The sequence below is a fragment of the Papilio polytes genome, unplaced genomic scaffold (genome assembly GCF_000836215.1).
Source record: "Papilio polytes unplaced genomic scaffold, Ppol_1.0 DF822178.1, whole genome shotgun sequence".
Classification (NCBI taxonomy): domain Eukaryota; kingdom Metazoa; phylum Arthropoda; class Insecta; order Lepidoptera; family Papilionidae; genus Papilio; species Papilio polytes.
Genome location: NW_013527026.1, coordinates 1,729,778 through 1,755,921, shown reverse-complemented (window position 1 = coordinate 1,755,921; position 26,144 = coordinate 1,729,778). Strand labels below are relative to the sequence as shown.

The 26,144-nt window shown below is 31.8% G+C and overlaps 1 protein-coding gene across 1 annotated transcript in view; it reads left to right on the top strand.

Moving 5' to 3' along the window:
- Window positions 1-26,144, top strand: part of LOC106106730 (ATP-binding cassette sub-family G member 4) — a 35,895-nt gene that overhangs the window by 4,777 nt on the left and 4,974 nt on the right. The window contains 4 exon segments of the mRNA XM_013287371.1: window positions 20,246-20,363; window positions 23,395-23,614; window positions 24,117-24,262; window positions 24,939-25,237. Of these exon segments, the coding sequence (XP_013142825.1) occupies window positions 20,246-20,363; window positions 23,395-23,614; window positions 24,117-24,262; window positions 24,939-25,237 (783 nt within the window).

Sequence of the window (26,144 nt, the reverse complement as noted above, 5' to 3'; positions counted from 1 at the left end):
ATGTATTTTATTGAGCTAGTAATAGTTATGTGTTGTAATAATTGTAATTTATATATTGCATGCATTTAATTCGATTTACGTCAAACAGGGTCAAAGTATCTGAATTTTAATATTATACTTGGATCGTATATAACTTTATTGTTGGTTCGCAAGTTCCTTGTCTGTCTTTTTTGTTATTTTTTTATATTTACTGTTCAGTGTTAATATATCTCGGTATTATTAGACAACTTATTTAATTGATACTGTCGCTTTTAACTCAGAGCAATACTTCTCGTCAAGACTTAGGATGCGCGCCAAATCTATCCATACTTCTAGTGACATTTGACAGCTGTCAGCTAGGGACGTGACGTTTATGCCGATAATCTAGAGTTGCGCCAATTCTATAGCACGGTACTAATTTTATTCCTAACAGTATAAACATCTGCGGCTAGAGGATGAGAACATAAACAAGAGAATAAGATTGAATGTAGATATGAATTTCTTTACAATTTAGAAAGACAATATATAAAAATATTGTTTTTTTACTATTTTTCCCATTAGTTAACAAAAAGGTACACTTGCATATTTTTGCTTGTGATTAATAATCAGGCTTTTAAGAGTTAAGTAAGCGAATTCAGATATGGAGGCTGATAGTATTCAAGGGCAGCACATACTGCTGACCCTACAGGATTATAAGTGTCAAACATCATCATCAACTTGCCTTTACCCCTTACGGAGGGTCGGCACAGTATGTGCTGTTCTTCCATACATCTCTATCAGCCGTCATATCTGAATCCACTCCTTTCTTAAGCATATCCTCTTTCACACAATCCATCCATACTTTCTTCGGTCTTCCTCCTTGTAGCCATCCACATTCATTCTTAACACTTTTAGGTTAATGTCCCCATCGTCTCATTATGAGTGTCAATATATTTTAGGAATATTTTAAGACAAGGAAAGAAATTTTGTGGTTTTAAAATTAAAAACTAAATATGGAAAGTTCACATTTTGTAACCTTATTGTATTGACAGATTGTCAGAGCGACGGCTTCTCTTTGTCTCATTGTTCTATTGCGTTGTGTTTATTTTAAAAATTCCTGTATAAAAACAAAGAAAATGGGTATCGGTAAAATCATTTGAAAACGGTTTCTTGACATTTGACTTTTGACATTTAGAAAGGATATGATACGACATGAAGTCATTTTTTAACTTCTCCGAACTACTAAATATGTTAGATATTGTGTTTATAGTAAACAAGACATTTTAGTTACATTTTATATTATTGTTAACATCTGGTAAGCGTGCGCACATTTGAAACTAAACTATAGCACAACTGTTGAGTTTTGCTTTGATTCCTATGAGCTTATATGGAGGTGCGCAAGCTACTCGATTTTTTGTTGTGTTAATAAACAATTGACAATCGCACAACAGTCTGCGAGGGTGCGATAGTCTTAGTGCAAACGGCTAAGGCAAACAGAAAAAAAATGCTACCGTGTATAAAAAATAAGTCGTAACGAATGTAAATTTATGGTAATTCAACAATGGCCAGTAACCTTGTCTTACACCGTATTATATTTAACCGCTACATTAAATACAAACGTGCTTTGCTTTTTATCAATAAACAACGAATTGCAGTTTTACATTAATGTATAGAAGTCCTCAATCTATTGCGAGTTTTCAATGCCAGATTACCCGTAACTTACTGTAATTTTTTTTTAGAAAAATGATGTCAACAGGGCCTTCTTAGTCATATTCAACGACATTTATTATAACACCCTTAGAAGTAGTATATTTATACGTTCATTTCCGCGCACCGCCCCCGCCCCCAATAAGGACATCGCCAGCCGATGATCTAGAAGGGGCACTTTTTAATCTAAAGAAAATTATTGACGACTTTAATGTAGGCACCGCAGTATTTTGAATTAATTTATATATCTTACTTGTTACTTATGTTTAATTTGAATTTCAAGAAAAGTCAGTGTAAATGTAGTGGACAGTTTGGAAGAACACAAAGACTACTAATTTTTGTTTTTTTTTTAATTCCACGCAGATGGAGCCGCGGGCGAAAGCTAGTTTTACATATTTTCGATTCTCTAGGTAAGGAGGGACAGCTGCTCTCCCCTACCGCTAGGGCGCCCAGACCTTGGCGCTATTGGGTTAAGACGGTACTGGATGAGAATATCTTTATATCCGTTAGAGGTAATTAGGCAATTAGTGTAATTACAGCAGGTACCAATAATGACCTAGGAGATGATTAGTTTGTACCTAGTTATACTTCATTACCGCAATAGCGTGCAATTTAAATGCAAATTGCCTTTTAAACTAAGAGTAATTATCGTTTAAATAGTAAGATTGCATATTACAAACGTTTCCGTGGTTATTTTTCATCCTGACATCTTGTTTGTCAGGATCATTTTCTACTTATAACTACGGTTTACACTTTGCATCTTTTATAATTACACCATAAAGGGCAGTAAATATAGATGACGGAGTGACGAGCGGTTTGTAGAATTCAATTCCGAAGGCGGATTATATACACGGCAATGATCGTCCATTGTGGGCGTGCGTATGTTCGAGATAATGGAATAACAATCGCGTAACATTAGAAACAAACAACACAACGGATTCAAACATATACGGAGATTAACAAATTGATTTTATAATAACAAAATGCGATATTTCACCATTTATGACAACATTCAGCCAGTACTCAAAATTATTAGTTGCCAGTAACTTTAATCGTTTAAAAAAGTATCAATAATTTCGCCCCGTTATTTAATTTTTCATTTGTTTCTTTCAATATTTGTAAAATATGTGATCTTATCTGACAGGGGCGTTATGTTTAAACTATCTGAGCCAACTAGCTGAGTGGGACAGGCTCTTAACTATATAAAGTACCTACTCAAAAATTGGAAAAAAAGTTCTATGCTAGATATTAGCCTGGATATTATAATTATTTTATGGAACTGACGTTATTTCCCTATTATTCATCATTATGTAGAGTTCGTGTTATTATGATAAACGTTTATGCGTCAAATCCCATTCGTGCTATTTAATGTGCAAACACATCTATACATAATTAAACTTGGAGTGTGTTTCGGGAAGATAATGTATTTATGTTGCTGATAACAAAAATCGCATTAAAAAAAAATGTGTCTGTCCACAAGCCACGATTGTTTCGGGTAATCTCCGAAACGGCTGATTTAGACCGGACTTTCACTAAAGGGTAACTGACATAGACGGGCATATTATAGGCATCTTTTTATCATTATATTACGTGGACGAAGTAACGGACAACAGCTATTCATAAAAATTGTAACACAAATTTACATATAAAAGTATAAAACTGATTTACGTGTCCATAATTTAAAACATATCTCCACACAAGACAAAACAATCTTAAATTCGCATTTAAGTTAACAAAGAAAAACTTTATCCGCATCATGTATCATCAATTACAAAGACTGAATGAATAAAAGTAACCATTTAGAATTACGCTAGCTTTTGCCCGCGACTCTAGTTTAATAAAAGTTTTTTAAAACCGCGAGTTTAATAAAAACATAACTATGTGTTCTTTGAGATTATGTTCCACATCTGTGCCAAATTTCATAGAGCTCTGTTCAGCCATTAAGTAGATATCTAGAAGGTATCATAAACGTTCATCCATAGATACAAACTTTTGTATTTATAATATAAGTATGAAAATACAATAAGGTTAGTATGAACCTTAACATTTGGTAAATATTGTAATAACTGAGTGGAAAAATAAAAGAAAATCGATAAAAATCACCCTCGTCGCTGTCGTCCCAAAAATGGCGGCAATCAGACGTTAAAACGTCGACATCAGTATTTTTTTGTAAACGTAATAGATAAATCAGCAAAACAGACGTTGAGATAAATGTTCCAATTAACTTCAAAATAAATAGTAAATTAAGGTAATAAATAAATCTAATCGTTGGTAACAGACGAAAATAAACATTTAGTATTCATAAAACGTTTCAAATCGTGATAAACGTTATACGAACGTGCATAAACTGAATTATAGTAATCCAGTCTTCACTACCAAAATATTAAAAAAGCATATTGTATTGTAGGGAATCTTCTAAGGTTGGGAGGATGCCCTAGTGTCATTCAGTCTTTAATTAGATGAAGTTACACAGGTTTAGGACATTGTTTGAAACACAGGCCACTTATTAAGTTTTTTTTTTTAATATTTGTGCGGATGATGTTGCTGGCTGGTTACCCATCTATTATCTATGCCGTATACTAATATAATAAAGCGTAAACCTTCTTAATTGTGTAGGATGTCAGCAATTGCAGCGCGTTTTTTAATAGTTTTTTTTTTCATAAATCCCTATATTACGCCACGCTTTAGGCCACGCTTTCCACGCTATTAAACTTAGGGGGTAAATGAATTGGTAAATGCGGGAAAATGACGAAAAGAGCTCACAAAATCAAGGAAGCAAGGTTGCCATGGTAACGGTAATTGAAAACCAATGTTCAAGGCTTTCGTTGTTTTTTGTGCATTTGAATTTTGACATTTACAATTGAAAATTTCACAAATAAAATGAAGTTTTTATATTATAATTTCATGCGGATGAAACCACACTGGAACTGCTCGTAAAAGATAAGGCACTAACTTTATTCGACGCACTATTTAACGCCTTTGTTTAAAGTTGGTTAATATTTTAGACGCGCGTTACTATGGCATCATATAAATTAACTGTGCTCGTACAAAACATGTTTTTAAACCTATAAATATTTAGCATTGTTTATTGTATTGGCATTCAACTCATTTGACTTCTGGTTTAAATTGACGTATATACGTACGTTTATGCGCGTAATATAGAAAATCGTTAGTAAACATTAGCTGTGTTACCCAAATAATAAAGTTATTAAAACGGCTGCTTCTAAATATCCTTAGTTTTTCATTTGCTTTTGGTAATTACCAAAACAACCTTGACATATCCTTAAGTAATCTGTTCCTCTTACACTAAAGTGCAAAGGCAAAAACTGCAGTTATTTTGCATAATTGCACTATTAAAACTATGTTTAAGTGGTTGGCAACATTTTATATCAGTTTTTGTATTTTCATGTTTTCATAATTATTTTTAAAACTGCATGCACATAAAACATATGCACTATGGTAAAGACTTCATTATTTTAAAATTTATTGTACTAGAATTGTTCGGTATCTTACATGTCTGTCTTCAATACAATTGCTGCGGGTAACCCCTTCACCTTATTGCAAACTAGCGGTTGCTCGCGACTTCGTCCCCGTGAAATTAAAACACAATTAATGATGTATACTCACATATAACTTACTTCTGTCATGGTACAAGAATTTTTCAAATCGGCCCATTAGTTTTTGAGTTATTTTAATATATACAAAATACAATATATAAATCTTTACTCGTTATAATATACATCGTACTAATATTATAAATGCGAAAGTTTAGATGGATGGATGTTTGTTAGAGTTTGTAGCCTATACGACTGGGGGATTTCAATAAAAAATTTGCATAGACGTAGAGGATAGTCTGAAAAACACATAGGCTACTTGTTTTTTTTAATTCCGAGCAAACGGAGTTGCGGGCGAAAGCTAGTTTTAGTATAGATATAGTAATCTATGTCTAATGATATTTCAGTTCAGTTGTGGAGTGAAAAGGATTACAAAATACTGATGTACAGTTCATCTCTTCAACATATGAAATAGTATAATTTCATAACACATAGTTACCAAATTGAGAATTGTCCAAACATATGTTATCTGTGGTCGGCTCGGCGCACACTGACCTACTGCCGGTCGACTATTGCCGAAACATATGTTTAATCTGCAAATATTTGTCGATATTATTGTTTGTATTTATACACGAACACGCAATCATTTTGTGCTCTTTTCAATCATAATATAGAAATATCCATCTTTGATGTTACATAAATATTATCCCAAATTTTAAAGAAAATTTAAAGTTAATCAAACACTTAAATTTAAATTAAATCGCTAATGTAAGATAATTAGAATTTTAGACTCAACGCAATATAAAAAAATAAACCAATCTATTTACGTACTAATCTATTTAACCAGGGCAAAGCCGGGCACAAACAACTAGTATCGTAACATACTAGCAGTATTTATTTTTAGCATTCGGATATGACATTTGTGAGGTTTACCGTTCGCTAAGTGACCTACTGGTCTGGCTTCATCTTCCATGTAACGGTATTGAAAACTATGTGAGCAAAAAACGATCTATACAAATAAAAAAACGGCCTTTAAAATATCAATACGTTCAGAAACTGAACTACGCAAGATGTGTTAAAAAGAACATAAGTAGAAAAAACATTCACCTGAGTTAGTTAAATAAACCCCGTTTTTAACAATGTGTAGTAACACATTGTTAAAACCTTCTTGAATTGTATAACTGGTTGGAAAAACTTTTAATCTTAAAATCTGTATCCAAACTTGGTCGGACCGGATTGGATACTGGCCATTAGCGAGTTCAACAAACGTTACATGACGCTTGTTTCTTGATGGACTCATAAAGATATGTTTAAAATTCAGACATACGCAAAAAAGTCAAAGTTGGTTAAACATTTAATAGCAAGTGAGTCTTTTAGAGAGCGTCGGTGGCTCAGTGGTTTAAGCACTTGACTTGTAGTCTACAGGTCTTGAGTTCGAATCCCGCCATGTACCAATGTGATTTTCGAGATTTTTTTAATTTACCCGACGTTCTTACGGTGATGGAAAATATCGTGATGCAACCTGCACATATCGGCGAAGAAATTCAAAGATATGTGTGAAGTCAACCAACCCGCACTGGACCTTTGTGGTTGACTATGGCCTAGTCACCCCTGATTAGGGTAGGCTCCGAGCCCCTCGGTGGGGAGATATAGTGAGCTGGTGATGATGATGATGATGAGTCTTTTAGAATTAGATTACTGCAATTATAACAAAATGCCTCCATTAGTTCTCAAATACTACGCAACGTATTTTTGGTAATGTTTCATCTTAATCGTAGTTATAAAACAAATTGTTAATTAATCTGTAACTAAAGTACCATTCTTTATCGAAGCACAAATTACTACCGTGAAGTTAAAAAAACAAAAATGCCCATAACAGTCTTTTTTGACGTAAAACGATATACAAAACCCTAACATATATTGCTGTGGGCACAAACAAACACAACAAAAACACATACCAGTATAATTCAATAGAAAAGAGAAATTTCAACACACCTTTCTAAACATTTTACATTTAAAAGGCTGTAATCACATACTTGTTAGAAACAGGCATGTTTGTATCATCAATTTAAATATTAAAACTTTCTAGAATATTTCCATAGCTATTTAATAACATTCAGTCAGTGAAATGTGTAAATTTCTCGTTTCAATTGAATACGGAAAAAAAGTAAGCACTGTTTTTCAAAGATTATTCTTTGATTTACATTAAAAACGGATATCAATACTGTCATTGTCGGAACTGTAGATTTTTCTAGAACATGCAAAAAAAAAATGCCCTTGAATTGTCACATTAATATGAGCGGTTAAAATACTATACATAAATTTCGTTACATAACATATAATAGGAAGTAAAAACAAGGAAGAGGAATTAAAATAAAGCCTTTAAATATTTCATACACTTTTGAATCACTGATTTTTAAAACGAATACGAAATTACCGGATTAATAAATGCTAAATAAATAAATGCTTCCTATATTTTTGATGTCCGAATAAAACCCCCCTTTTTTGTGCTATTTATATATAAGTCTATAGACTATAGTTTATAACCTACCTATTAGTGGAAGTTAGTAGGCTCGAAGGACCAATTAGCGCGAGCCAGTTAGCTTGTACGGTAAATAATGTATGAGTCACTATATCAGCTTAAAATGTACTTAATTGCAGGCTGTTCTCTCAATGATCTAAATTCTGATTCATCTGTAAAAAGAGAAAATGCCTTATGAAACATTCTACTTGGACTAACAATGAGGAGGACAAAGTAGAGATTTTGACATTTGCAGCCAATCAAATTCTGGGAGTATTCTTCTGTTTGAAAAAATCCCAATATTGTCACTTGGCTTACTATAAACTCTAACAGTAATTGGCATTTTTATTAAGTTTGCAATGCTGTACTTATATACTTAGTATGTTGTCCCTGTTTGCATTCTTTAGCCTTAAGTACTAGATAACCTTCTTTAAAACATTGAATGCGCTTATGTTGACATTAAAAAGTTATTCTAGAAGCCCTTTTCCTATAAATAATTGATACAAGATTACCTTCAATTAATATAAAATAAAAACAACGGTTTTATGTTTTTTTTTCATAATAAAAACAAGAATAAACGGCAAAATGACAACGTATTATGTTGGGTAGGTGAGCGATGACCTTAAACTTCAAAAATCGCTTCCAATCCAACATGTAAACATATCATGACGATTTCCAAATAGCATTAAGATATTTACACTGATCTAGAAATGTTGAAATCATTATTTAAATAACGTTTTTTATTTACCAGTACTTTACTTATTTTATTTATTATCGTTAATGCTTTTAAATTTTTTTGAAGATTTTAATGTTGTGTGAACGAGCCGAGTTGAGAAAAATATTTAATTAACCTTGGAAATTAAGCAATGCTGCTAATTATGTTCCGTTATTTTGTTTTTAGTTTTACTGTTTGAATAAAGAGTTACTCACAGGTCTCCTATATAACATGTTAGATATTAAAGTTATGAATAATTCGCTAGAAAACTAAAAAGTTAAATTAACGAAAAATGTACAAAAATATTGGATATAGCTGTTGCTTGCGACTTCGTCTACGTGCCATTGAAAAAGTAAACAAAAAATCATATAGCCTATGTTACTCATTGATAAGTTACCTTCCTTACGGTGAAAGAATTTTTAAAATCGGCCGAGTAGTTTTTGAGTTATATACATACAAAAATACAAAAGTACAAATCTTTCCTATTCATAATAATTTATTGGATATTTTACTGATAATGTATCGCAGATTATTAACAGGAAATAGCTCTTTATTTACGTCGTATTATCAATAATTTATTTGAATTAAATGTATTATCTTGCGTGTCTGTCATAGGCCTCAGAATTGACCACTTTATAAAATGTCCGGCCAATTGCATAACATTACTAGTCTTATTTCTTACTTTAACTAGTATGGTGTTGTATTATTAGTGATTCTTATCAAAATTAAAAATGTAATGGATGTTTGTTAGAGTTTTTAGCATAAACTGCCTAACTGGTCTGAAATTTGGCATAGATGTAGAGCATAGTCTGGAAAAATACATTGGCTACTTAACTTTGTTTTTTTAATGCCACGAGTAAGTAAAAAGTAATTAAAGACGCTAGCGATTTTGCTCGCGACTTCACCGATGTGGAATTAAAATAATAATAAAAAACATAGCCTATGTTACTCACTGATAATAAGCTGTAACTAACTCACTAATAAGCTATAAAGGTTAAAGATTTTTTTTTAAATTGACCCAGAAGTTTTGAGTTATTATAATACATACAAAATACTTTCCTCTTTATAATATTAGTATTATTGTTATGTATTGGTCTGTGCGGTTCTCTAACGTCCTTCAAGCGTTCGCAGCTGATTAACGCGCAGTGATACTGGCCACAGATTGGACTGAAGAGGTTAAATAATACGGTCACGGTTAAGGGCGTGAACTAGTTATCGAAAACGAATGCGCTATATAATTACGTTAATTAAATCTGGAATTTAGCAGTACATGCTTAAAAAATTTGGTTAGATGCACAGATAAATTTAAATTTAAAAAACGAATTGGTAAGTCGGGAATCCAATCTGGATATTTATATTACGGACCGGTTCGGTCAGGTGTATAATAATTGCGCCATCGACGGCCTCTTTATTTTTCTTAGATTTAAAAAAAAAACAATAAGCAACACATTTAAAACCTTAAGCATGATTTATAAAAAAACATCTTTGGAATGACAATTAAGCAAAGGCAATTTCGACCATCCTTTTAAATTGAACCGTAAAAGAAATAAAATGTATACCAAAAGAATTATAACAAGTTCGTAACCGAGATGTATTTTAAGTTGTTCTTTTTCTTAAAGGTACATGAACTTAGGGCACTGACACCGACATGAAAGATATTCAGTTACATTTAGTTTTCTTTTGTTTTCGATTAAGGAAGTGATTTTATTCGAGAAAGAAATATTAAAATCATACAGTGACCTCGATTGGAACAACACAAATTTTCTGAGCTGATTAAGAATAAGAAATAGCTCGCCTAATTAACAAAATAACTGACGAATTGACACAATAATGTTAATATTATCTATCTGTAATCGAATTCAATACAAATAAGAAATAACAATACTTCCTAATCAATTTGAAACTAAACCATTCCAAAAAACAAATTCATAGCTAATAAATGACTGGCAGCCAATGAGCAACTAAACAAGAATAATACAAAACAAATAAAAATTCGTTTTAATTTTCTAACGTATTTTTCCATCGTGTTTAAAGATTTGAGAATGTTAAAAGTATATTAAAAAAACTTGATTTAAGTAATAATATAATTATCTCAGCTTTTTTGTATTACTTTACATGTGTATGTAATATTGTTATTTTTGTTGGCAATCATTAATATACAAAAACAAAGCTTGCTTGTAAATGAAGAATAAAAGCCAGTTTTACTTTAATGGATAGCAACTTGATTTTAAATGTCAGTAATTGTAATATAATGTTACTAACGGTAAACGCACCTATTACCGTCAGTTTAAGCATTGTTCATATTGAAGCCCAAAAAAAACAGCATAATATTCGTTAGATGTTCAATGAAAATAGTTTTTTCGATTAGTGGATTTATCGATCTTTTTAGTCATGTATAGAAACAGTTACACTAAAGATTACTTAAAAGATTACAAAATAAATATAAGAAAATGGTGCCAAGTCCCTATTACCAACTCAACCGATAGGGTGTGCCGTACCGTTTTTGCGTCACCTAATAGCGATAACTAAATAAATGGAATAGTATAAGTTAATTAAAATGCTTCTGTGTATTGAATTATTTTATAAATGCTCTAACACAGTAAAAATGTTGAGTTGTTCTAGGAATCACAATAAATATCTAAATATGTACTAAGGCTAGAATCTTACTAATATTAAGAGTTGTACGAATGTTTGTTAGATCGTAGCCTAAACTGCTGAACGGATCTTGATGTAATGTGTCACAGATGTTGAACATAGGAATACATAGGCTACTTGCTTTTGTTTTTATCCTTATTAATTAACTTTATTATTGTTTTTTATTTTTATGTGAAGACGTAGATCTTTAAAAGTTCACATGTTGCATGCACTATATTTAAAAAATATTCTACTTTTGACCTTCACAGACTCACGTCATTATTATATTCAATCCACTCTTGGAAATGTCTACATTTTAAAAGTACATTTATTATTTTGTATTACAATTTGATAGTATTTAATATATAGTGTACTCTTTAGCGGACGAATGTAAATCATTATTTAAACTAAAGCGTCAGAAACAAAAACAAATGTTTAATTAAACTAATTAATTTGGTATTTTTTACAAAGATTTTTTCCAAGAATTCATAACGAAAACCAAAATTTATGAAATTAATTTTATTTAATGACTTTTGGAAAAAACAAATTAGTAGTCAATCCTTAAGAGCGATCCGAAATCTCACTAATAATAAAAATACGAAATTTGGATGGATGGATTGAAAACTAAACGGATGTCGATGAAATTCAGCAAAGATATAAAGCATAGTCTGGATGAATACATAAGCTACTTTTTTTTACATAACAATAGGGGGCAAACAAGTGGCGGGAACTGAGTCGTGGGCGAAAGCTAGCAAACATGTAGAAAATGCTAAGATTAAATTTTGCATAAAACTTTATAAAACGACATTCTAAAAGAAGTAGGTTTTTTGCACTACATGATACCAGACGTATGCGGAACATTAAATTAATATGTTTAAATAATACGCTCAATTTATTTTAATGTCGAGCGCTTTTTAAACACTTAACGTAGCAAAAATCAACACGGAACTTATGCTATAAACACATTGGTATCAAAACTTTTTGTTAATAAACCTTTAGGCTTTGGGTTCTTGATCTTACTTAAGTATTTTGTTTGTTTTTTATAGCTTAGAGACAATCCAAGTGTGTCAAATTTTAATTCTTTAACTCTAAGCATTAAAACTTTAACAGTGGTAGTGTCCGCTTTAACACACAGAAGACAGGCGTGAAATGGAAGCAATACCGTGTTTCGTCTGATGAGTGTGGTGCCGCAGGCCTAATTTAAGTCCCTTTCTCTTTACCACCCTTTTCTTATAAGGAGAGGATGGGAAGGGGAAGTGGATTTGACGATGGAGAAGATGCATAGGAAGGGGAAATATCCTCTTTTTGTGCGTCTCCTCTTCTGTCGTATAAGGGTAGGCAACGCATCTGCAATTGCGGATGTCTATGGGCAGCGGTCGCTTCGCCATTTTGGCGGATTCAGGTGACCGCTTGCTCGTTTGCCACCTTATGTTATAAAAAAAACTAAGGGTTACCCTTGACCAAGGATGCTATAATTAAGATTGAGCTTGTTTCAAATGTCAAAGTTTAAATATGATACGGTATTAGGTTGTTATTCCCAAATGTTTGTTTCGCTGCATTTGTACTCATTATATTGAACGCCCGAAGTACTTATTGTTTTTTCTTTGTATATGTTTGTATAAATTAATTACAATCAATAAATAATATTCTTCGTATAGCTCTTAACGATCGATTATGGATTTTTATCTTTGAATGACGTTATTTGGGCGAGATTAAGTTTTTTTTTTTAAATCTACATTCATGTAGCTATCGGCTGTCGTACGCGTAGAATTAAAAAAAAAGTGAATAAAGTAGCCAATACGCTATTTCCGATTGTAATCTATCTCTTAAAATTTATTCTTGATCCATACATCCGTCCCGGAGTTACGTGGAAAAACATACATCCATACATCCAAACTTGCGCAAAATAATCAAAAAAAGTATTATTTATTGTTTTGTAGCTACTTTTTAGCATTTAATTTATTTATTTGTGTTATTTTTTAAATTGTTACTATGACTCATTCTTCCTGTATTTATAGATATTGTTTATTCATTAATTTAAGTTTAATTGCTTAAGTTATGGCACTTAACTTAAATTTGTTGATACATGTAAGCAGTTCGCTTTATTTTTTCATTTGTTTATGTTCTCTTCCTACTATCTACTCAGTTTTATGAATTCATTGCTTTTAAAAACAAAGTTTAAGGTTATGTTAATTAAGAATGTTTTTTTTATTATCATACATTAAGAATAGATGTTTATTGTTTGATATTTAAAATATTAAAAAAAACTTATATAATCATCATCATCTCCCCTGCCTTATTCTACTCCCGTAGGGTCGGCGCACCGGGTTTTCATCCTCCAAATAACTCTATCATCCGTCATCTCAGTCGTAATATCTAGTAATATATAGTCGTCTTTCTAGTCATTTTATTTTTTAAATTTATTGAATTTTATAGTTATGTAGGAATTTTAAAGTAGGCTAGAATTTGTGATTAAAACTGTGATATTAAGTTAGGTATCTCTGTAAATAAAAAACTACTGAAAAACTTATTACACCCGATCCCCAGGTCCCTGAGTTAATAAATGTCAGGGGAACGACGAGGGCGGCAAAAAGGCCGCGCTAAAAATATATATATATATATAGTCGTCATAAATCGTCATATTAAAAGTTTTACTAATAATATCATATTTAAACTTTAGCATTTTTTAAACTGTGATATTGCAAAGTAGATATCGAGGTTATCTAGATTTAAATATAAACTTTTGTTATTATAATAAAACTTAAATAAATAACTTGTTGATTTGTTACATAAACATCCTATAGCAATCCAGGGAAGAGAACGAATTTAATGACACATTCGATATAATCGGTTCAGTACTTTAGGTTTTAGAGCGACATTAAAAAAATGCATATACGTGCGACAAACAATTGTCGATCAACTAAAAATGGCAATTCCTAAATGAGTTAGCTTAATAATTCTGAAGATAAATCGAAATATTTATCATCGTACTAGCTGTTCCCATGCGGCTTCATCCGCATGGAATTATGAAAATTATATTTTATTGTTTTCATTTGACAAATTATCAATAGCACATGTCTAAATGACAACATGACAAACCTTGGCAATCTTGCTTCCTTGATGTTGGCAGCAACTTATGGTCTCTTTCCCACATTAGGATTTTTATCCAAAACATTCACTTCCTAAGTTCAATGGCGTGAAAATATACAGCCTAAAGCGTGACGTAAGTGTAGGGCTTTTTATTAAAAAAAGAAGTATTTAAAAATATGCTATTATTGCTGACATCTTAGGCAACAAAGAGTTGTGTGTTTACGGTTTATTATAATAGTATGGAAAACAAAAAATATGCATCAATTCATCCGAGATTAACTAACAACTATGTAACTTGATAGATCGAATTTTAATACTGTACATTATACTTGACATATAAATTACTGTATAACGTTTTTTGTTGAACGTTTTTGTTCAACGCAATCTTGACGTTGGAAATCACGAACAGACAAGTTTATTGTATAATAAAAAGAGGCAATAAATGCTACATGATAAATGTAACAAGGTAAAGCTCAAATGTAAAATTATTAAGTACTTTTGATAGTTTTATTAGTGACAGTCACACAATGTTTAATAATGAAAAAACAAAACCGACTTCCAGACAATCTTAATTCTTACTATCTTACTTCTTACTAATATTATAAATGCGGAAGTTTAGATGGATGGATGGATGTTTGTTAGAATTTGTAGCTTAAACGACTGAACGGATCTCGATTTGGTGTAGACATAGAGGATAGTCTGGAAGAACAGATAGGCTACTCAATTTTGTATTGGTTAATTCCATGCGGACAGAGTCACGGGCGAAAGCTAGTATACAAAAGCTAAATATTCCCAAAAAACAGTACACTAAAAAGTAACGAAATAGTTTCTTAAAAATATAATCCTCCCTTATTGTAGCTGTCATGTCTATGTTCTACAATTATTACTACATAACACACATAAAAACATTTCCTTCTTTTGGGAAGTCGGTCAAAAATGCGTAGAAAAAAAGGAACCAAATTGAATCTTCTTAGATAGTAATCATAGTGTTTTATGGAGCAAAAATATTTAATAATCATAGATAATACTACATTAAATAGCCAATGCTTTTACATTTTTATATTACAGGCCCTCAAAGTTATTTGACCCGGTGGTTATACGTCAAACTAAATGATAGCTCACTAGCGCCACCATCAATCTCATAAGTGTTACAAGATCCTTTTATACCGTAGCTGGCTTGTCCGACACATAGCTGCATATAACATATTTTCTAAGGTAAAATGAGAAAAATTTGGACTTCCCTAACATTTTTTATCTACGAATTTTAGCATAAAACCAGTTTTACACGTCCAAATATTTAATCGTGGGGACTTTGGCAAACTATTGTCAATTAACTGTTATAAATTATAAACATAAAAGTACATGGTAAACCTTCAACAGGATTTAAAGACCTTTTTACCTGAGCTTTGTCAATAAGCAACGGTACAAAATAAGGACGGCGTTATTCGCTCTTAAACAATTTGACATACTTTCTCTTTACTGGATCGTAAATTGAAGATTCGGATATTAAAAAATCAAGCATCTGATTTCTTTAAAAAACACATGAACTTTTCATCTGTTTATTCAAAATAAATTAAAGTTACTTTATGCTTAAAACGTTTTTTTTAAGTTTATTTTTCAACTTTTATTTCATGCTAGCTGTTCCTATGCGGCTTCATCCGCAGGTAATTATAAAAACTCCATTTTATCCTTTACATTTGTTAATTTCTCAATTGCAAACGTCAAAATGACATGACATGATGACAATCTATGGCAATCTTGCTTCCTTGATGTTGGCAGCAACTTATGGTCTCTTTCCCACATTACGATTTTTATCCAATTTATTTACCAACTAAGTTTAATAGCTTGAAAATATATAGCCTAAAGCGTGAAGTAAGTGCAGGGCTTTATATTAAAAAAATAATTATTCAAAAATATGCTGTAATTGCTGACATCTTAGGCAACAAAGAAGTGAGTATTTACGCTTAATTATAATAAGTATGGATTAGTAACAATTTAACCATTTTTATCCCAAAATGTTTCAAGCCCTATGAAATTTAATTGATATGTGTTCATAAGTAAATATAAGTATGTATATTTATATAATATATCATTAATAATAGTGATATAAAATACCATAACAAATATGTACGAATGTTCGTTAATAATTGAATATTATGGGGCAATAAAATATCTTCGTGTCCGTCAAAGCGAGTCATAAATCATGAGTTTTATCGACTCTTTATGCAATGTATGTGTTTTGTTCGATTCCTCTGACGATGTGTTTATAGATTTACTATATGAAATTAACTGGTATTATTACATTTTAATTATGGTATAACATCGTGAAAACCACAATCCAATAAAGAGAATCTTTTCCATTGGTCAAGCTATTTTGTATACAGTATACAGGAGACCTAACGGACGGATAAACGGCTTTGTGGAGTTATAGGACCTCAATAGCTATAATTTAAACGCAAAGTCTGTTGCCTGATTTTCTATAGTTTTAAAATTATTGTTTTTTTTGGGAAAAAATTGTATGAAATCTGATTTCCGGCTAAGATTTGTTGGTACGTCCAAAATAATGTGTTTACAGTGGTAATTTTTTTCTTTAACAAGTCTAATAATTGGGCTTTCGTATCGTTATACCTTTTTGTTGGAATATGTAATTCATAAACATACCCCTATTAAAACTGCCTTCATGTCAGTCGGACATAAACGTAAGAGCACAGTAAATAATCATAACTAAGTGTTGACCGTTTATTATTTATGTGGTGTGTAAATATTTTGAAATCAATCGATTCAGTGAACACAAATCATCCGTGGAGTTCGCTAATCGAGTTAACAGTATACGTAACTTCCTCACAATGATCACCGTTAGAAACACTTCAAACATCATAGCATCTATTACGAACAATTGCGTGACAGTTATCAGAACGTATTCGTATCGTCATCTACAAAGTTTGTAGCGCTGCACAAATCTAATTCAAGCCTTGTAGATGACGTTACGAAAACATTCTCACGAATATTAAAGATAAGCCCTCAGAGTAACTGAGTGACTAGTCAATAGAAGCACGTTTGCAAACAAAACAATTTGTAGCGGTCATATTCATTTACAGACACGCCGAGATGTCTACATAAAACCAGTAACACATAGATACATAGATTACAACACATCATATGTAGGCTACTAGCTGTTGCTCGCGACTTAGCCCGCATATAATAAAAAAATATAGCATATGATACTCACAGACAAATTACCTTTTAAACGGTGAAAGAATTTTTAAAATAGGCTAAGTAGTTTTTGAGTTATTTCAATACATCTATACTATTATAATAATCTATAGTATTATAATAAAGCGTAAACACACACTTCTTTGTTGCCTAAGATGTCAGCAATTACACCATATTTTTGAATAATTCTTTTTTTAATAATAAGCCTTACACTTACGTCACGCTTTAGGCTATATATTTTCACGCCATTAAACTTAGAAGGTAAATATTTTTAATAAAAACGCTAATGTGGGATAGAGACCATAAGTTACTGCCAACATCAAGAAAGAAAGCTTGCTAAGGTTTGTCATGTCAAGTCATTTTGACATTTGCTATTGATAATTTGACAAATGTAAACAATAAAATAAAATTTTGATAATTCCATGCGGATATGATGACTGCGAAACAATCGACAATCGCACAATAGTTGTTCGATAGTCATAGATGTGAGCCAACTTTAATTAGTTATTTTACGGAATTTTCCGCTTTTCTCATTTCCTCCCTCAATTCGATTGTCTGTTACAAACAATTATTGCCGTCATATTTTGCATGGACGATAAGCCAAAAGTATTTTGCTCTAATTGATTCCTTATTCATTAGAATAACAAAGACATTGTCCTCATTATTTGTGAAATCCATACACTTTTAAATGCCTTCCATAATATTCGGTCCTGTATTTTTTGCATCGAACGAGTTCTTGCGGTCCGTATGAGGTCATCGGTGCATTTTACAGGATTACTAAGTAATAAAACAAAAAGTCAAAAAGCATTGAATTTTAATGAGAAAAAATAATGAAATATTAAAGCATCCGGTTTCTTATGAGATAATTTTCTGACCGGTCGTAACATTCGTAAATGATGCTAATTATTTCGCCTTATATGGTATTAATATCCCACTTTAGTGACTTAGGGTTGACAAAAAAAAAATAAAGCTTCTTTATTGGACAAAACATTTTTGCAAAATTTCGCACATTGTCAGAAAAGTTTGTCGCACTATATTTACACTCTTTTAAAATATATTTTCATATTTAAACTTTAATATATAAGCATAAGAAAATACTAAATAGTCCACATAAATTAAACTACTTTATAACATAATAATAAAATAATAAATTATTCAAATAATACTTCAGCGTAGATCTGAAGCGAAAAACGGGTTTAATTTTTTTGCAAGATTTTTGTAATAAGTAGATGTGTGAATTAATAATTAAAACAGGTTAACTTAAAATCGGATGTTTTTAAATTTCATACATGTTAATGTGTGAATACATTGAAAATATCTGTTGCCCGCGACTTCGTCCACGCCAAAAAGTAACCTATAATATGCCCGTCTATGTCAGCTACCCTTCAGTGATAAAACGTGAAATCGGCCCAGTCGTTTCGGAGATTACCCGGAACAAACGCGGCTTGCGGACAGACAAAAAAAAATAAATCCGATTTTCGTTATCAGCAACTCAAATGCATCATCTTCCCGAAATCTGGAATTTTTCTTTGACATTACAAATAGACATTCCAATGTTATTATTATGTATAAATAGATTATTCAGCTTTTAAATTATGGTATCTTTTTACTAAATTACTATTACTGTTCAACAAGATATCGTTAAAATTATCTCAATCTCGAAATCGATTCGTACTAAACTCAAGTCTAATTACTCAAGTTTCATATTCTAGGTTATATTACGACTTAGTAGAAAACATTGTCTTTGTACTATTGAAATTTTATGTCTTTAACACGAACTCGAAGTAATTTGCTACAGGAAAGACACACATGACAGCGCGTGTTATAAAATGGCGCACCGTTATAAATTGTACAACTTTAAAATATTGTTGAGGAAACTCACCTGTTATTATAATCATAAAGCAATAAAAGCTCGCTGGGAATATTTTATTACGACTTTATAATTATATAGTTATATATTTAAAAAGGAAAATATAAAACTATTAAATATTACCTACGCTTGTAAGTTGCCGTTTCTTTTTTGTTTGTAATGTATGACAGGAATCCTATGACGATTCCTATTTTTTTTACTAGCTTTTGCACGCGACTACGTCCGCGTGGAATTAGAAAAATCAAAAGTGAGTAGGGTATGTGTTCTTCCAGACCATATTTGACACCTGTACCAAATTTCATCGAATTCCGTTCAGCCGTTTAGGCTACAAACTAACAAACATCCTTCCATCCATCTAAACTTTCGCATTTCTAATATTAGTATAATGTTGTCCAAATTGTATGGTTGTCTAAAAATCAACAATCAGTCGAGCAAAACGATCTTTTAAAACCGTAACGACCATTGATATTGACCATTGATGGTCGCTAAATTCCTTTAAAAATTATTTCAATTAAACTTGTTACAATTACGGACAAAAAATATACAAAAACACTAACAGACTCAAGTCTGATCCGGAATTACCGGACTCAAAACAAGATTTTAATTTTTAAATTACCTGCTGTAAACATTCAGGTATACATTTCAACCTGATTTTATCAGAAAAAAAAACAAATTGAATACGTAATTATTTTAATACGGAATTGCAGTGGATATTTTGATTTAGCATATCAGAGCGCGCAAAGGTGCTCTTTGACTAAATTATCGTAGAACTGTTTAGTCGCGCTTTAATTCCTATGAGCTTATATGGAGGTGTGCACACTACCCGATTTTACTTGTGCAACTGAACAGTCAAATTTGATGCGTAACAATCGACAATCGCACAACAGTTTGCGATAGTTTTGTCAAAGGCGTACGCCCGCTCTAAGTATCTGTGTTAATAACCGTTTATAAAAAGTACTTCCAATATTTTTTTTCCTTTTCAGAAACAAAGACGATCCTCAAACAAGTATCTGGCGTGTTCAAGTCAGGTCAGCTGACGGCAATCATGGGCCCCTCGGGCGCCGGCAAGTCCTCCCTCATGAACGCACTTACCGGTTTCTCGTGAGTATATCGGCCCTTACGATTACCCGTAACTTGGTTTTTTAAGAAAAAATACTTTTGTAACTTTTAAAACTTTGCTATATAAAACAGAATCATAACAAACATCTCTGCTAACCACGAAAGAGGAGATTATAAAAAAACAACTACATATCCCTCAAACACAAATTCAAATACTTATTTTGTTAATGTTATGTGATTTTGGATAGTCTTCATATAGGAAAACTTCTACTTTGTCTCTTTCGCAACTAAAAGTGTATTTTTTGTGTTATGACTACATAAGTAGGAGCCGTCGAAGTTCGAAATTCGAAAATTTAATCATTCAGCGATTACATTCGGAGAAATAATTTAAAAAATATGTTCTTTTTTTAATCACCATGACCACTTTTTAAATTGAGGTACATTTTATCTGGCTTTTGTTTTGTGTTTTTCATTCCATTTTTAAGTGAAACTCGTTTGCCCTAATTTGCATAATCTTTTACTTAAGACGGGTACTGAGTTTTGGTTAGGGCGCAGTTGAGCGAACTCCCAGGACAGAAAAGGGCGCCACACTCTCACGTGACTGTTAAAAAATTAAAACAAGGCAATATTTCTGTAAGTTGAATACTGAGAATTTCCGCGGCTGTACATACCGTATAAAACCTATAATAATTATATAATAAATGTCATTTTTTCATTGACGTTAATTTCTAGGTTATTCTATTTATTGCATCATAGCTGCATAATATGTACGTATTTATATGCGCAAATTAAACTATTTTACTATATCTTAATAATTTAAATTGATGAACAGTGTTGAAACAGTAAATGAGTCGCCGCACATCTATGACTAATCTATCGCACAACTTTAGTGCGATTGTCGATTGTTTCGCGGCCAATTCAACTGTTTAGTTGCACAACTAAAAATCGAGTGGTGTGCGCTCCTCCATATAACCTCATAGGAATCTCAAAGCGCTAACAGTTGTGCGATTGTTTAGTCAAAGGCGTGCGCGTTCTGTAATAATAAATACACGGTAAACATTTGTCTTACGGATCTCATACTCACAAATATGTACGATCATAATTTATGTTGGATCTAGTTGTAAACAACTAGGGTTGTCAACAAAAAATGACAGTATTTTATTGATTAATTTAACAATTATGTTTTATTTTTTACTATACCTAAAATAGGTAAGAACCACTTTACGAAAAAGACACTTAAACATGTATGAATGGCATTGTAAATATACATAAGTGTGTCTTATAAGACCTTGGAACTTTGTCCTATTAAGTTGTTTTTCCTAACGATTAAGTACGAAACGTATTACTCGTACACACATATGTATATAGTTGGTCAATTGACTATTATTTTTTAATTTAAATTGAGATTAAACATTTTTTTTGGATAACATTTACGAATGTTTAATTATTATAATAGATAACTCTTATATATTTTATGGATTATATTTTTATTAATAGTTGGAAACCATAACTGGAACCATTACTTTTATTATTATAATATGGTAGCGGTAAGAGACATAAATAATTAAAAAAAACTTGCTCATTCGTCATGGTTAATTAACTTGTAATATCCATAAGTTTCTTATACCTTAAGCAATAAATTATATATCCAAGAATATATTTATAATCGATAGACATAAAGTAAATAAAATAGTTCAAAAGCTATAGATATATATTATATTTTGCTACACTTATCCTTATTTCAAACCACAATAAGTGTACAAACGTTTTATGTATTTGGTTTTCACAGTTTCGAGTGGTATTTAGGAAAGCAATAAATGAGTATAATACGTTATGTATACAGAATGTATGAATATTTAGCCACATTGCATACTGATCTCAAAACCTGTAATTAGTACGGTCTAATTTTCCACTTATAGGAGAATTTATAATTGTCTAGGCATCTCATCCGTAAACTTTTAATTTGTACGAGTAGTTATGAGCAGCGGTCACTTTGCCATTATATGATGTTGCCGCTAGATTTTTTATAAAACGAAAAATAAATCCCCGTCAACAGCTTACTATTGTCCCCACTGAGGGGCTCAGAGTCTATCCAAAGTTAGACGTGACTAGGCCATAGTCAACCACACTGGCCCAGTGCAGGTTGACTTCAAACATCTTTGAATTTCTTTGCCGATATGTACAGGTTCCATCACGATGTTTAACTATACCGTAAGAACGTCGAGTAAATTATGTACATATGAAATTCGAAAATCACATTGATAGCGAGATTCGAACCCACGACCTGTAGATTAGAAGTCAAGTGTTTAAAGCCCTGAGTCACAATCATCTTTAAAGAAATAATAAAATGCTTATTCAATATACCTGTTTGCAACTGTATACTTGGCAGCATTCTATTTGGAACAAATACATTCAATATTATAAGCCTACGTAGGTGCATTTATTTACATGTATTTATGCAATTCGTAAAGGTAAATCTCATTAGGCTTTTTATATATTGCCGTCGTTTGCATTTTTTATTCAAACGCATGCATAAATTAATTAAAGGATTTCTACGGGTTTTTCTTATCACCACGTTGATCAAGTCTCGTTAAAAGAACTCATTGTTAATTTCTATGCATAAAATCATAATTGCATTTTAATTGGTTCTTCAGGTTTTACTTATTTATTTTTGGTGTCATAAACACCAATTTCTGTTACACTTCCAATGTTTTAAAAAAAAACTAAAATGTGGAAAAAAATAGATTCATAAAGACCTTTCGCTGGGTTCGAATCATAACTTTACTATCTACAATATCGGTGTCCGGAGTAGCGGCACAACACTAGATCAATGCCATACACGTCCCTATGACATCTGTCAATGTCATTCAGTAGTATATAAGCGCGCCAATTTTGACGGGAATCGGTGCACTGATTATTGAAGTAGATTTACGTTGTTACAATTATATTGTCTTTAAATAGTGAGAACACACTGTTAGACAATAATCTTTGTATTGATCAGATAATTGGTTTTCATTGACGCAAAATTATTAAAAAACACAACTACATTTAAATTCAATCATTTTTGTTTCAGGGTTCAAGGAGTAACAGGTACGATACGAGCGGGTAACAGTGTTTGCGTTTTGGACGAGAAGGCCAAGTCTATCGACTCCCTAACCGCGTATAGAAAGAAGTCCTGTTATATCCTGCAAGATGACAGGTTAAACCCACTCTTTACGGTCGCTGAACTGATGAAATTCGCCTCAGATATGAAGCTTGGTTATACATTAACAGAAAAACTTAAACAAAGTGTGGTAAGTGGTTGTAATAATATTTGTACATTTGTTGAAGCGCCAATAGCCTATTGGTTAAGTTACGGACTAGATCATGGTTTCGAATCCCGCCATGTTATTATTGTTGCTAACTATATTCTAACAAATATTTTAAAGCAAAATTTGGTGTACAAAATCTTGTTACTATATCACAAAACATTTTACAAAATTACGTAAAAGGTTCTCAAAACCTTGGAATCTATTGTATACAAGTAAATTCTTTAATTATGTGTATATCAATTGTTTAAGTAGATTTAATTCTATTGTTAACAATATAATTGCGTCATTTTATACAATAAAAAATAAATGACTGTGTTTTAAGTTCATTGTTAAGTATTTAGTTTTTGTTGCTATGTTTAAACGCATTAAATATACAGTTTTCTAAACATTACTTTAACTTTGTATTAGCTCGTATGTTCATAATAATCAAGTAAATGTGACACTATTATTGCACTCAAGTATACATGTATTATAATCTTTACAGGTAACAGAAATATTGGATACATTAGGGTTGTCAGGCACGGAGAATACACGATGCTGCAATTTATCCGGGGGTCAGAGGAAAAGGTTATCCATAGCGGTTGAGTTGATCGACAACCCTCCTGTCTTGTTCTTGGATGAACCTACAACGTAAATATACCATTAATTTTATAAGTTAATTCTGCAAAAATGACAAAAGTCCACACCTTATACTTGCATGACTAAATTGGCTATTATTTCTAAGAATACAAACAATGATACAATTAAAAGACGCTAAGCAGAATCATGCTCCATGACGCCTTAGCCATAAACATTGATACCATAATTAATGGAATCCTCCAACAAAACATTCTTCTGTTGGCAAAAACAATCCCATTTTAAGTGTTATAAAGTATCATTGCTTTCCGAAAGAGATTTCCGTTTGATTTTAACTAACGGAATTGTCTAATTAAGATTACACACTTAACAAAATTACTTCTCGTACTGAAATAAATTTAATTGCAACTTAGTACCTGTTGATTTTTTTTTTATATAAACCTTGTCTAAATCCAAACAGCAATATAACATGCGTTGAAATATTACAATTAATTAATTCATATTTACATTGCAACGCATAATTTTCTAATAAATCACCGCAGTTAACAAAAGAAGTTAAGGTGAAGACAAACTATAAATCATTTACAACAAATATAATTTTATTAGATGGTATCTTAAACACATCACAGCTTATAATTCATTCCTAAATTGTGACTATTTCATTCATTCTTTATCATTCTTCATTCATCTATTCAATAAGTCATTCAATTGTAAGTGAATGTGTTCACAGTGGTCTGGACAGCTTGACGTCGAAGCAATGCGTGGAGATGCTTAAAGCATTGGCTCGCGACGGCCGGACCGTCGTCTGCACAATACACCAGCCATCGGCATCCCTCTACACATTGTTCGATCATGTTAGTAATCTTCCTATAGTGTTATTAATATGAGACGATCTTTAATTCGGAGAAACATTAGGTTAAAACGACTTCCATATAGCATATATATGGTTAGGCAAATTTGGACTACTTGTTACGCCATAATATGCCTATCCATGTCAACTACCCTCCAGTGAAAGTCCCGTCGAAATTGGCTCGTCTGTTTCGGAGATTACCCGGAACAAACGCGGCTTGCGGACATACAGACAGACAGAAAAAATGCGTTTTTGTTATCAGCAACGCAAATACATCATCTTGCCAAAATCTGGAATTTTTCCTTTGATATTACAAACAGACACTAGAATTTTATTATATGCATAGACTAGTGGTCTTGAAACATCAGTACCTAGGTTTTATAATTATGCCTACAACTTATGTTAAGGAAAGAATGAACTGAATGATTCAGCTCTCTTAAGAACAATGACGTGGTTTAATATTTTTACTCGAGATGCACTTAAAAAAACTATAAACATACTTGATAGTTCTTTAACAGGTGATAATTATCAAATATGTTTTTTACATTTTCGCACTGCTTTGCAACATTTGGTATGAGCATAAATCCGTCACTTAATTTGGCAAACAAACAAAATGTCGGCTACTGTATACTTGAATACAATGGAATCGGGGCCGGTGTTAAAGTAGGGCGCTGAATAGAAAGGGGCGACACAATTTTACGAATTACAATCTCATATAACCCTGTTTGTACCCCCAAAAAGTAGAACAAAAAGCAGGCGTCTATAAATCTTACCTAGGGCACTAGCAACGCTACAATAGACCAGTACTAGATGAAACAACTATGCTTGTATTATTACAAACTAGCTGTTTCTCGCGATTTCGTTAACGGGAAATAAAAAAAATAATAAGTAATATAGCCTATGTTACTCGGCGATAACGTAGCTTTTTAGTGGTCAAAGATTTTTTGAAATCGGCCCAGTAGTTTTAGAGTTATTACAATACATACAAAAATCCCAAAACACAAATTTTATATTAGTATGGATAAAGAATAATATATTATTATTACAAATAGACATTTTGTGTAACAGGTATACGTGTTAGCGGAA